Genomic DNA, 13,443 nt, shown 5'->3' on the forward strand with positions numbered 1-13,443 from the left:
CCAGTGCAAGCATGCAGTAATGCATGTATTTATTTAGATTAATGGATATACTGGAATTATTTTTGCTAGGATTTTGTTTTTTATGCACCCCGTCTGAGAATTAACAAGCGAATTTTGGCACTTTGTATGGGAAATCATGAATTGTACATGAGGAGGAGGAAACCTGATACAATTGAAGTGCAACAGATGAAGGCCCAAGCTAGAGAAGAGAAACATCAGAAACAATTGGAAAGGTAATTAACAAACTTCCATGAAACAGAAAAAATTCTCTTACCCTTTTAAGGAGTTACAGAAGTATCAGGCATTTTAGAATTCTAGAAAAGAGAGAGCTACTTTTCTTTACCGCTATGTAAGCGGGTTTCTGGATTGGCATGGCTCACCTGTCCTAATAGAAAGCCGTATCTTTTTTTAACTTTCAGCACAGTAATAGTAGCTGTACCGTTGTTTCTCATTATGTTTTTTGTGAAACAGTGTTACGTCTCTTTTGCTTGATCCTTAGGGACTTTTATACTCTACAGGTGAGCCTTTAAAACAAGTTCAGTGAACAATGGCATGGCTTACCTTTTGTGTATTTAAAAAATACTGTTGCCATTTCTAACCAGACTAAAACACCATACCTAAAATGCAGATATAATTGTGGATTTATGTGCTTGAACCATAACCAAAGTTGCTGGTCAGTTCTGTTTGTAAATTGTTTTTCTGTACGGTATTTTGAAACAGAAACTGAATTTGAAACATTTAAAGTCATATGCTTCTCTTCTAGCTGAGTAAACGGCAAAGTAGGCTAACAGCATCCGAAGAGTAGAATTTAATATCCTTGAGAGCAAAAAACTCTTTTTGCTGTTTTTTTCAGGGCACAATTAGAAAATGAGAAGAAGAAAAGGGAGATAGCAGAAAAGGAGAAGGAAAGAATAGAGCGTGAAAAGGAAGAACTAATGGAACGCTTAAGACAAATTGAGGAACAAACAATGAAAGCTCAGAAAGGTGAGCTCTTGGTGGTCATGGATTTCTTAAATCTGATGACAATGTTTAGTTGGGTAGCTCAGTTCCACAATTCTCTTTGTCTGTTGGAGGGTTGTTATTTTATGGGTTTTTTTAGAAGTTTATTTTTCTAATAATAGCAATATTTGATGTAAAAGATATTCTTTTTTAGCGTTTAGATGATGGCGTGCACGCGTTTGTGTGTATCTTTTTAAGATAAAATCAATTTCTAATATGACAAAAATTCCAGTTTAGTAAAAAGGAAATTAATGCAGACACACTTCAACTCAGGATTATGTAAGGCTTAAAGTGCTGAAAACCTGGAGTTGGAGGGAGCAGGGAAATTAGAGACAAAGATTCAAAGTACTTCCTCTAGGGTTTTGTTGAATTTAGCTTCTAACTTGGAAATGCCTTTTTCCTTCATTTTCCTATTCCCTTGTAAGATCTGAGAAATTGAAAATTAAAATCTTGTCAGACTTTAGTGACAAAATATGTTTCACCAGTGACAATTTTTGTGTTTAATCACCCTGTAGAGTCCCTGCCTCTATGACTTCCGAGTCCCTCCTCTCCATGTTGTTTTGGGTTTTTTTGCTTCAGGTTTGGCTCACATTCATGAAAGTTTTGTTGCTCCTTTCTTTTCCTAACTGTTGACTCAGGCACGGTAGAGAGAATCACTGACTAAATCTATACAAATAAGTTACATATGCCTGCCACTACTCTCCAGCTCTTCCGCTGCATTTTTCAGTCTTTCAGTGCAAAATAGGTTGGACACATCCAGACAGGTAACACACTAACTGTGCTGTGGAATTGTTTTAAGGGAGAGCTGTTTGGCCCAGGACAAGAGTGTCAGGGTGATTCTGGAGGTTTGACAGTATACATTTTCTCATAACTTTTGTAAGTGATATAGCCTAATTTCTGATGCAATACATAATGTTCATGTATTGCTGGTCTTTTTAGCCTTCTATTCATGTATGGAAAAGTCTTTATATGAATGGTGTCTGTTCTGTAGTTAACATGGTAGTTTAGTGTTCTCCATCTTCACGGAAAGGTTTGTTTGAGCAGTGTTTTCAAATAGTAACAGGTTTTATTTAATTTTCTGAGTACTGCATTTGTAGAACCCCGCATACTTGTGATGCTGTTCATTTTAATTTTATAACTGAAGTAGTAGGAAGACTGGGAAAACAACGGACGAATAATGCTTATGTGAGACCCACTTAAAACTACAAGAACAAAGATGGAGCATGTGTCAGCATACCTGGGAAGATGCTTTTCTAGTATTAAACCATATGGTGAAGGGCAAATGGATTGTTCCAAAAAACGAGTCATTGTTAAGGTTTTCTGGTGAAGGAGTCTATGGCAGCTATGGCTAACCAAAAACATAGTGGAAAATTTATCATTAAAATCAGCAAAGAGCTTTAGAAAGACTTTTTTTGTAGTCACTTAATTTTTCACATCAGAGTAGGAGTGTAGTTTGTCTGTTTAAATCTTATGTTGCAGTACTCATACATTATTACTTCATTCTATTTCACGAATGGTTCTGCCCTTTAGATTTCAATACTTTGCTAACCAGGCAACTACACAACTATTACCCTTCCCTTGATTTAAAACTGTCGTCCTCTTTTGTATAGAGAATTTTTCTGACCCTTGGAATTGGTCTTGGGTCATTTTGCTGAAGGCACATGCCTAAATATTCAACTGCAATTAAGGAATCTGTCAGGCAATTCAATACAGTAGAAGAGTTTTTTATTTTTGTTTCTACAAGAGAGTGTGATTTAATGTACATAAAATCTCCTCACTAGTAAGAGTGAAGGTGTATGTTCATGTATATGTACATATATTTTGGTATTTATTTTGATCAGTGAGGTGACAATTTTCTGAAACACTGGACTGTCAGAAATGTCAGGTGAGATGAAGTATATATCCAAAATATGTTGGGGGGGGAATCAGACGTAATAAAGCTCCAGGTAGTGTACTCAACAACTTTTCCTAGCTTGGGGCAGCTTTGTAAATCTTTGTTAGTGTTGTAGGTTACTTTATTTTGAGTGTGTTACAGCTGTTATCTGTTATATGAGGAAGAGCTTGGTAGTGATACTTTGTCTGCAAACGTTCCTCTTGACAGAGCTAGAGGAACAGACTAGAAGAGCTCTAGAACTGGATCAAGAACGAAAGCGTGCAAAAGAGGAAGCAGAGCGCCTGGAAAAAGAGCGTCGAGCAGCTGAAGTAGCTAAAGCTGCTCTAGCCAAGCAGGCAGCTGATCAAATGAAGAACCAGGAGCAGCTAGTAAGAGACTTTAACCCTATTTTTAAAAAAAAAATCATAAAAGGTAGTTGAAAATTTAGCTTTTATTTAGCTTATGTCAAATGAAGAAGTACATTGAAACAGGTATGTGAGATAGCATTACAGATTGTTGTTGGGAACTGCTTTAGAAAACTGCATTAGATTTGCCACTACCTTGCAAGACAAAAATAAAACTCTGGAGCTGCAGGAAATTAAATGAAGAAGACATTTCAGACTGACAGCACTCGTTACATTCTCTTTCTAATAGTGTCAGGCTGAGTGTCAGCTGAGAACAAGAGTAGTTCCTTCTGCATTCCACTGGGAAGCCTGTTCTCTAGGACAGGTCTGTTCTGAAGCTTGGTGGTGGTGGAGAGTTGGTGACACTGTGTTTTGTTGTGGTTGGGGTGGTTTTTGTTGTTGTTTTTTCTGTCCCATTTCCAGCATTTGCAGAATATTCTCACATTCTTTGCTAGACTACTTGTAATTTGTGCATAATAATCGAGAAAGTCGTGCAAATAGTAGAAGAAATGATTTCTCAACTATAAACCAGCTTTTTGTCTTCTGCAAATCTAGCAGACAATTCTGAAGGGAAGATTTAATTTAGTAGTACTGAGATTATGATCCAGAATCATAATCTTAGTGGTGGGACCATTAAGTTGTATTAGACTGAAACAGCCTGAAATGCCAATTTGTAACTGCAGCCTGCTGTTTCCTGGAAAGCTTTGGAAGTACAGAAGATAAATATTTTTTTCTTGACTTATTTCCATCAGGCAAGAGTACTCTGATTCATCCCTTCTCTCATGTATGCCTGAAATTTCTATTTTTAGCAGAGAAGTGATGGATGGTAACTAACTCTCTTCAAGCCAGATCACAGCAAAGGCTCTGCTTTCTTCCACTGCAAAGCCAAAATGATACCAAATGTAAACTTCTACTTTGTTTTTTTGTTTGTTTCAGGCAGCAGAAATTGCTGAATTCACAGCCAAGATTGCACTTCTGGAGGAGGCCAAGAAAAAGAAAGAAGAAGAAGCTTCAGAATGGCAGCACAAAGTAATGAGCCCATGCTGTGTGAAGTCAGAACTTCAAAGAAACTAAGGGAGAGATGAGTGCGGAAATCCCACTGGAAGTTCATGTGGTTGAATCTCTCTCTTTCCCTTAAGCTTCAGAGAAGTCTTTCTTAAAGGTTTTTGTTCTCCAATCTGCTGAAGACAGCCTATGCTTCTATTTAACTCATGTCTTGATATTGCATAGTTGTGAAGGGAGGGGGAATTCCCATCACAAAGGCGTGGTCAAAGATCAAAAATGGTTTTCTTTCTATGGTGATGAAATGGATTGGAGCTTTGTATTAGAGAAGAAAACACCTCAGGAGGAAGGTGTATAAAATCATGAGTTGTGGCGAAAGGATGAACCAAAACAATAACAAAGACACCTGAAATGCAACTGGACAATAATTTAAAGTAAAATTGTATTTCTTCACAAAATCTGCAGTTAGTTATGGAATGGGAATACTTACTGTGTGCACAGGTTCAAAAAGTGATTGAAAAAATTTTCATAAGTTCTGGTTGAGTATGAAATTTGAAGATATCATCTTTGATTTAGGAAATTTCTGAGCCTTAAATTTCAGGACGCTAAGGAGGTTAGAAAGCAATCAGTATGACTGCCCTATTCTTTCACTCTTTTATCATCTACTGCTGGAAATAGCTTGACTCTGGTACAGCTGATTTTGAGTCATGTCTTTTTTTAACATGTATCTCTATTTGACAATTTCCAATGTGTAAGCTAGTCATCTTAGTTATAAAGAATAATTTCCATGTGTCTGAGAACATCTCAAATGTTTATTTTTATTTTTCTATTGACAAATAATTTTAAAAGATGCTAAGTACTGTTTACTGTATTTAGGCTTTTGCAGCCCAAGAGGACTTGGAAAAGACCAAAGAAGAATTGAAATCTGTGATGTCTGCTCCTCCTCCACCCCCTCCCCCACCAGTTATTCCTCCAACAGAGAATGAACATGATGAACATGATGAGAACAATGCTGAAGCCAGTGCCGAACTGTCTTCTGATGGTGTTATGAATCACAGGAGTGAAGAAGAACGGGTAACAGAAACACAGAAAAATGAACGTGTTAAGAAACAGCTCCAGGTAATGAAGATTCATAGTTGTATCAACATAATTCAGGCATTGGGTTTTCATTCTTTTTTTGTCACAAATCTCGTTGAAGTTATGGTGTGCCAAGGAAACAGGCTTTTTAAGATTTACTAGGTTTATTACTAATTTACCAACAAATATCATTCATAGTGTTCTAGAAGTGGAATAGATAGGTTGTATGTAAGATTGTGCTTTATAGCTTAAAAGCACTGGTATGTTGTTGCATTGGCCAGTAAACGTGTCTAATAATTATATAATGTCCAGGACATTGAATGTTATAATGCTTTCCTTTCTCAATACCAAATCTCATTAAATGGTATGAACAGAAGCTTGCTTAATATTATTTGTGTGTGTTTGCAGTCATTCACAGATGTTGCAAATGCAAAAGCTCAATTATACCCATTTTGGATTAATCTTATTTCCCTGAAATGGAGTGTTTCCTCCTAAAAAGTCTTACCCCTCGAAGTATAATGTTTTATGTTAGTGGTAACCCTTTTCCTGGTTATGAAATGTCTTTTTGGGAAGAAAACAGAAGAAACGGAAAGCTGCTACTTTTTCTGGTATTAGTGTCTTAGTAGCATGTATGTGTAATGTTCTTCCTGCTTGGTTGTCACTGAATAGGATCAGGGAGAAATAGAAGAGCTGTCTTTAATCAAGCAAAAATTTAAAAATAAGGTGATTTCCCTACTTTATCCTGCTGATCCCTTTCTTCTTGGATGTTATGGTGTATGAGGCTTTGGTGGTTTTTTTGGTTTTTTTTGTTTTTTTTTTTAGTTTGATGCTCATGCTTAAGTAAGGAAAGAATCCTATGCTCTCCTTATCTTTCCTTCTGCATTCTTTCTGATAGACCTCACAACTTGAGTTACTGAACAGCACAACAAGCATTTCATAGGTTGGCATTCAAGAAATTCTTATCCAAATTGCAGAGTAGTTATTACCAGAAACTCCAGAATCATTAAAAGATTAGTCAGAGCACTTAAATATAAATATTTTATTCAACAGGCTTTAAGTTCTGAGTTGGCTCAAGCCAGAGATGAAACCAAGAAAACACAAAATGATGTCCTTCATGCTGAGAATGTTAAAGCAGGCCGCGATAAGTACAAGACTCTCCGACAAATCCGACAAGGCAATACAAAGCAGCGTATTGATGAGTTTGAAGCAATGTGAGAGCTGTTATTTTGCATATATGTTCCTCGTAAAGCTGAACCACCAACTGAGAAAAAAAAGCAGGCCTTTGCAGATTTGATGGATTGCACCCCACTTTGCCAAAGCACTTAATACCAGGTTGACTACAGTGACTAGAAGACAAATTTTTAGGGAAGCTATTCCACAGTAAGGCAGTCTATCAACCCTAGGTTTTGGGGGGGGGAGGGTGCGGAGGTTAATAGCACTTTTTTCCTCATCGTGTTTTCAGTTTCTTTGCTTGTTTTTTGTGTTGGTTTTTTTTTTTCCCCCCTTTGGAAACAGATGTGAAGCATATAATGACTGACAAGTGTATATATTGCTTAACTTTAAGAAACAGAAAGAAGAATGGAACTGAACCTAAACTGGATAGGTACTATTTCAGTATGAAGTTTGAAATTAGTTTTCAGTGTTAGCTACACCATTAAGAGTTTGATATTTGCTGACTTTCAGTTTTGGTTGTTTTTTCCTTGTTTCGGGGGTTTTTTTGTGGTGTTTTTTTTTGTTTTGTTTTGGTTTTGTGTTTTGTTTTTTTGTTTTGTTTTGTTTTTTTCTCCCAAGTGAAATTCTTTGGTGTTTCATATCCTGTCATCATTGATGGTTTTCTTTGCCTACCTGTTCACAAAGGTCTGGATGGCAGGTGGTAGTTCCAGGAAATGTTTTTAAATGGAACACTACCTGTGGGCAGCACATGGCTGCTGATAGGCTTGAGTAAGTATTGATTTCCTAGGTAATTCTTTTAGATGTGTAAAGTGTTCTAATGCAGCAAAAAGGAAAAAAATTAACGCTTAATGTGCAATTTGCTTGTAATTATTTTATTTGCAGTAGGGAGACCTGGACCTTTCTGGCAAGGGAGCATATGAAAACATCAGTCCCAGGGAGGGGACAGTATCCTACCTCACTACTATGTACATGATGACCGGTCCTTCAAACACCATGAAAAAACTGTTTAAATTGACTTTCACTACACAGTGAATAGTCAATTGCTAGGAGACTTTACTCCTAGAATTTTATTTTACTTTAGGATGGATTTATAGTGCTAAATACTGTCTAACTGCCTTCTGTTGAGTTTAAATTGTGAAAACATCTGATGTATTTTAAAGCTGTAACCTGTCACTGGTATACTATCTTCTGGGAGGGGTGTAGAATGTGCATGTCAGTCAGCTTGGGTTTCCAAATACAAAATGAAAGTTCCCAGAATTGGAGTAGAAGTGTTGTAGCTTCAGTTTTCAGTGAAGCTAGTATTGTAATTGTCATATCTGATGTCAGATCATTAAGTCCTTTCCCTCTTGAAAAGGAGACCTGCTTTTTTGAGAAATTTGCTTATAAATTGAACTTGTAATAACAACCTTACAGTTAATGTGGACTGCAGTTATCCCTTATGTTAGAGAACTCTACTAAATACCTACAGTGGAAGAACCTAACTTTCTCTGAGGATGGTTCAGCTTTTTTTCCTGTTTGATATTATGCACTCATAAATTTACACTTATCTATTAAAATTTGCCATTTTATTAAACATTTTTTTCATGCACAATAGGTTTAAATTTCTTACAAACAGTCCAACTAAGTTTTTTTTTATTTTGCGGAGTAAAAGTTTGGCTATGTGGGGTGACATCATGAAAATTAAATGAAGATACATTAATATATTTTTGGTTTGTGGGGCTAAACATATCTGCTTCACCTTGAAGACTGATGTGCAGATGCTGTGCACATGATTCAAAATGCTGCTTGGTGGAAGTTGGTGTTTCAACTTGCAGTGCATTGTAAGAACAGTTTTTGTTTCATAGGCTTCATACACCGAAGCTTAAGCAAATTTCTGAAGTATTCAAACAGTTTGCCATAGCAGGTGAAATACTGTGCTTCCAGTGAGTTTTCGTTTTTCCCTGGAAAGTGTGCACTAACACTGATACATCAGTTTCAGTGTTGGGAAAAAACACCAGTAAAGTTTATTGTTCATAAATCTACAACATGTAGGGTAGGGCTAAATGAATTGGATCCATTTATAAAGCTGTGTGATTATTTTTTTTTCTTTTTTCTTTTTTTTTTTTTTGTTTTGTTTGTTTGTTTTGTTTTTTAAAATCTAAACAACCAGGAACAACCATTTGTAATACAGACTTTCACAATGAACAAAGTGGTAATAGCTGCTGTCACCAGCAGTTGGGAACACTTACTGGTGCAGAAATACTAAGAATACATTTAATGATTACTTGGTGAAGTAATTTTCCACATGCTTTTTCCTTTAGCATCATGTTTTTGTGTTGTACAATTAAGCTACAATTACATCTACTATTTTGGATAACATTCATTGGTTAACAATAAAGAGATAAAGTTAATTTCTCTGAGGTCCATTGTTGTTATTTAATGCCCTTTATTTCTGACAGCTTTACTGAGCACACTCCAGTAGTGTTTTCTAGAGAAGTGTACAAATTTTGATTATCTTTTGTTTGACACTCTGGTCAGAATTAAAAAAAAATCATTGTATCCCTAGAGAATGGTGTTTTGCTTAAGAAATTATCACATACAGTTGGGAGGAAGCACTGGTGTTTGTCTATTCAAAATAGGATGTGAATCATCAGAGCAAATTTGCTCTCTTGGGAACAGAGGGTAATTTGGCCATATAAGAGCTCTGTGGGAAATGTAAGAACTTTCAATCACTGCCTACATAGTGCTTAGCCCAGGATAAGTGAAATTTAGTTTGATGGGTCAATATCTTAAGCATTGAGAAACCTTGAAGTGTTTTTTTGATAACTGCACATTACAGTGGACAGTGCTATCAAATACATGTGTGGCCGTATGTTTCAGATAAGAGCAAGTTAATGGGCTTTCTCATCTGTCTTAATACACGTGGAAGAGTCCCATGTAAGTAGGTATACAAATAATCTGCTAAGCAGTTCTTGCATAAATTAGACCTCCTCTCAGGTGACATTCTATTCTCATATTTGTTTGGCCTTATACTCAGTACAAGCACAAGTACAAGACCCTTTTTGTTTACTCCGTAGAGCAGAATTGCTATGAGGAATTAAAATGTTTACTTCATACTTTTAACTGTGCATATTCCTAGTTTGATATTTCTCTCTTCTTGGAGCTCCTCTTGCTGAAGCATTAGATTTGAGGTTTGTGACTTTAGTTAGAGAGCTTCTGCATAGGTATGTAGCTTCAGAATATTGTACTTGAAAGGGGAGGTAAATGCTTTAAGGGATTGTATTTTTAAAAATATGCTCTCGAGGTGGAGAGAAAAGGATGCAAAATAGTGCCCCTGTTTACAGGCCAGACTAATACAATTGAGCAGAGTGCCTCATTGTGAAAGAAGATATTCTGTCTTCTTGAAGTAGTCCCCTCTTCACATCAAAACCTATATTTTCTGTTGCCCATACCAATTTGAAAAGCATTATTGTGCTTTTGCTTCTGAAAACATGTTCTCTAGGGCTGTTCATGTTAACTGCCTTAAGCGCCACTGGAGATAAAGGAGGTTTGTTCTAAATGAAATATTTCAAACTTCTGAGAGCAAAGTACCTGAAATATGTTTTCTAAGTTTTTAAAAGAAAAATAGAGATTAAAATGATTAGTTAAAACCTTTTTGCTCTTGAAAAGGAACTTTTATGCAAGCATTTGCCATGTCTGTTCACATGTGGATAATCTAAAAAATTGTTCTGCCCAAGATTAGTTTCAAAAATCAGGGATTTTAACAAAAGTGAGGTATCCCGGTGGTGTAGTTGATCCTGAAGTTCGTAAATGTACTTTCTGAGTAAAAATATCACCATAAGAAAATGGAAAGCTTCCTTACCAAACAGCAAAGTCCCCTTATTAATAGAAGTTTTCTCATACACATAATTTGTCTTGGCTAGGTGATTGGATTTTCCTGGAAAATGTAGTAAGTGTCAATGGATCAGCATGCAAACTATGGTGATTTCTTTGACCCCCTCAGAGCACATTCTGCTGTTTGTGCTTGGAGATGGAGAGCACCTGTCTCCCAGCTGAGATGCTGTGCTGGCTGCCAGCTGGGCAGGTGGCTCAGGAGGTGGTTCTGGCTGGCTGTCACGGACACCTGCCAGGCAGTGTGTCCCTCTGCTCCATTCCCAAGCAGCACAGAGCAGTGTCTTTCCTCCCCGGCCAGTTGGTCTGCAGGCATGTGAGTTCTATATGACTGGTCCTTTTCCCAGTTTGAGGACCCAGTCAGCAGCAAGGAGCAACTTAGGTCTGGAAGGGGCAGCATTAATGGCAGAGGGCTCTAAGAAGGAAACAAACACAAATGTTATGTGCTGTAATCCCTTAGTGCCTCACTTATTCACTTGTGTTAAAGACTCATTTTCAGTGTACTACTGCAGTATCTGTGTGACCAATAATTTGTTTAGCAAATTCAGCAACCAATTTGCTGGAGTGAGTTTCACTTTTCACTTCACTGGGCTGAGTCTAGATCTAAAGGCATAGGCCAGTTTTTTGATTTTGTTTTGATTAGTGGCGTTTGTCACTTGTGTTCATTTTACTGTTTGAGTTGATAAACTGCTGCTTTGGAGTGCGTTTGGAGAAACTTTGGCTTTTTTTGCTTTTTCTTCCTTCCATGCAAGGAGATTGCTGCCATGCCAAATGTGTGTGTGTTTCGTTCAGTGTGAATGAAGTGGGCTCAACAACCCCAAAAGGGTTTCCCACCAAACCATCACATTTCTTCACAAGAAGGGACCACAATATCTGCAGCAGTGCCTGCAATATTCTAGATATTCAGGAAGAGACAGGTTATGCCCGCATAGCTCATAGCTCAGGAAAGACAAAATTAGCAAAAGGAAATGGAGCATTTTGAATTGCTGCTATTCCATGAGGTGTTTATATTGGCTTTTGTAAATAATGTGTCAGAGTGTTTCTTTTCACAGCAGTAGGCTTTAGGCAGCAGAAGAAACGAGGGCAGATGGAAATGCACATCAAAGGAGAAGGCCTGCTTGGTGTAAATATTCCTAATGCACGTGTGCATAAGAGTTAATGTTTCCTGTGCTCTGGATAAGTGGATCAGGTGAAAAGAGATCAAGCTCAGAGGTAGGACAATTGCATTGCTTTTTCTGCTTTTTGGGGTTTTTTTGTTTGTTTGTTTACTTTTAAGCTACCGTATTTACAGAGGAGGAGGTGCCATTATCTGAAGGCTGTTAGAAAGCCTGCTGCCCAGAACCAAAAGGTCTTGGAGTTCTTCAGGCCATGTGCTCCCAGACTGGCTTCTGTATTATAACTTGCTAAATTTCAGCAGAAGACATTCTCTGCAGTCTGGTAATTTTGCCTTAGCACGTTTGTGCATTGACAAGAGCTGTCTGTGTCCATGCAGTGTTCTGGCTGTCCCACTGCTTGTTCCAGCAACACAAAACCCCTGTGTACCCATGTGAAACAGTAATCGCACCGCAGGCTCTGTGACCGCATACGCTGAACTCTGCGGGATCTTGTATCCAATCTACAGCTCCCTATGGCCTCAGCTTTCACACTTCTTATTCACCCTTGATTTCTTCATTAAACTTGATACAGTATTTAACTTCTTAATCTCTAGCTTCAATAAGGTTCTACTAAACTGCATTTCCAGTGAATTGTTGACTACTGTGTCAAATGTTTTCTTAAAATACATTATACTGAGGAATTGAAGTTGCCACACTTTACTTCTATTCAAATAGCACTTTGATTAATTAATAATCCCTGTGAATATGGTAATTCCAGTTGTATTGACAGAAAGAGATTAATTTGCATTGGGACTGAGGCTCAAAACTTTTCTGCCAAGCCTACGTTGGTCTCCAACAAAGTAAGTTGAGAAATAACACCCAGAATACACAGACCAGCCGATCCTGCCACCACCTTTATTTAGGGTTTTGGGACAGGACCCTTGTTCACACATCAGAAAAATTTCTAAAAATGGTAAGAAATTTTTGTACTATTAATTGACACTTCTGCTGTTTGTTTGCTATCTTTAATAGTTTTTCTTCAGTTAAATTCACTTTTTGAATTCTTGGATCTCTTCTCTTGTGAACAGTAGTTCGGGCATCCATCTTGCTGCTCTGTGCTGATTGTTGTATTCCATAGCATTTGGAAACACAGCTCTTACTCTTCTTTTGCGTTTAGGATCTTGGTGTTGTTCTCAACAAAACCAGTGAACTCATCTTTAAATTTAGAGCAATTACTGCTGCTCCTTGGAATAATCTTTGGATTGATTTTGGCTACATGTCTTGTCAGTTCACACATGGCATATGCCACCCTATAGAATAAAGAACTGTATTGACTAGGTAATAATTTCTGGTAGCTTTCTGGAAAACAGAATGTCAGAAAACAACTATGTTAATGCAGAATCTGAATTACAGTGTTTATACCTATGAGGTTCAACTTTGAGCCCAGCCCTACTCAAACACACAAGGGAGCACGTGGAAGAGAAATTCTGTGCTGTTGCTGTGTAGCTCATCTGTCTGCCTGGACTAGGCAAGAGAAAGCACTGGAGCAGGATGGTAATGCCTGCCCAAACAGCGGAGTTATCAGGCACAACTGCGTGGTGCTGTGGCTTTGCTTTTCTGCACAACAGGTGTGCTGGATGTAAAAATACTGGGGAAAAAAACCAACAAAACACTTCCATGAAATAGTTGGTTTTTCCTATGGACCCTTATTTAAGAGAGTTATGCTTATATTCCTACCTGGCTTTGAAGGTCACCCTGGTAAAAAGTCAACTCCTCTATAGCATAAGCGCAGATACCTGAGAGGAGGAGTTGGGTATCCCATGACTCTTCAGCCCATCTTGTCTTTAAGAAGCTGTTACAGGTGTGTGTGGGAAAGGTCTTATACCTGTCTCTGTTCATTTTAACACGGGGCCATGAAAATAAAATCTGGAGAACCTTCTTTCTACCAGTG

The 13,443-nt window shown here is 37.6% G+C and overlaps 1 protein-coding gene across 6 annotated transcripts in view; it reads left to right on the forward strand.

Moving 5' to 3' along the window:
* The window catches only part of RDX (radixin), a 44,880-nt gene that overhangs the window by 28,225 nt on the left and 3,212 nt on the right, over positions 1–13,443 (forward strand). For 2 of the 6 annotated variants that reach the window (XM_032678356.1, XM_032678359.1), the window contains 6 exons: positions 70–233; positions 854–984; positions 3,101–3,261; positions 4,213–4,305; positions 5,155–5,397; positions 6,406–6,566. In XM_032678356.1, the coding sequence (XP_032534247.1) occupies positions 70–233; positions 854–984; positions 3,101–3,261; positions 4,213–4,305; positions 5,155–5,397; positions 6,406–6,566 (953 nt within the window). Of the gene's footprint in view, positions 1–69; positions 234–853; positions 985–3,100; positions 3,262–4,212; positions 4,306–5,154; positions 5,398–6,405; positions 8,919–11,450; positions 11,479–13,443 lie in introns of those variants that run through there. The other 4 variants (XR_004355157.1, XM_032678357.1, XM_032678358.1 and 1 more) reach the window with 4 other exon arrangements.

Source organism: Chiroxiphia lanceolata, chromosome 2, assembly GCF_009829145.1.
Source record: "Chiroxiphia lanceolata isolate bChiLan1 chromosome 2, bChiLan1.pri, whole genome shotgun sequence".
Lineage (NCBI taxonomy): Eukaryota > Metazoa > Chordata > Aves > Passeriformes > Pipridae > Chiroxiphia > Chiroxiphia lanceolata.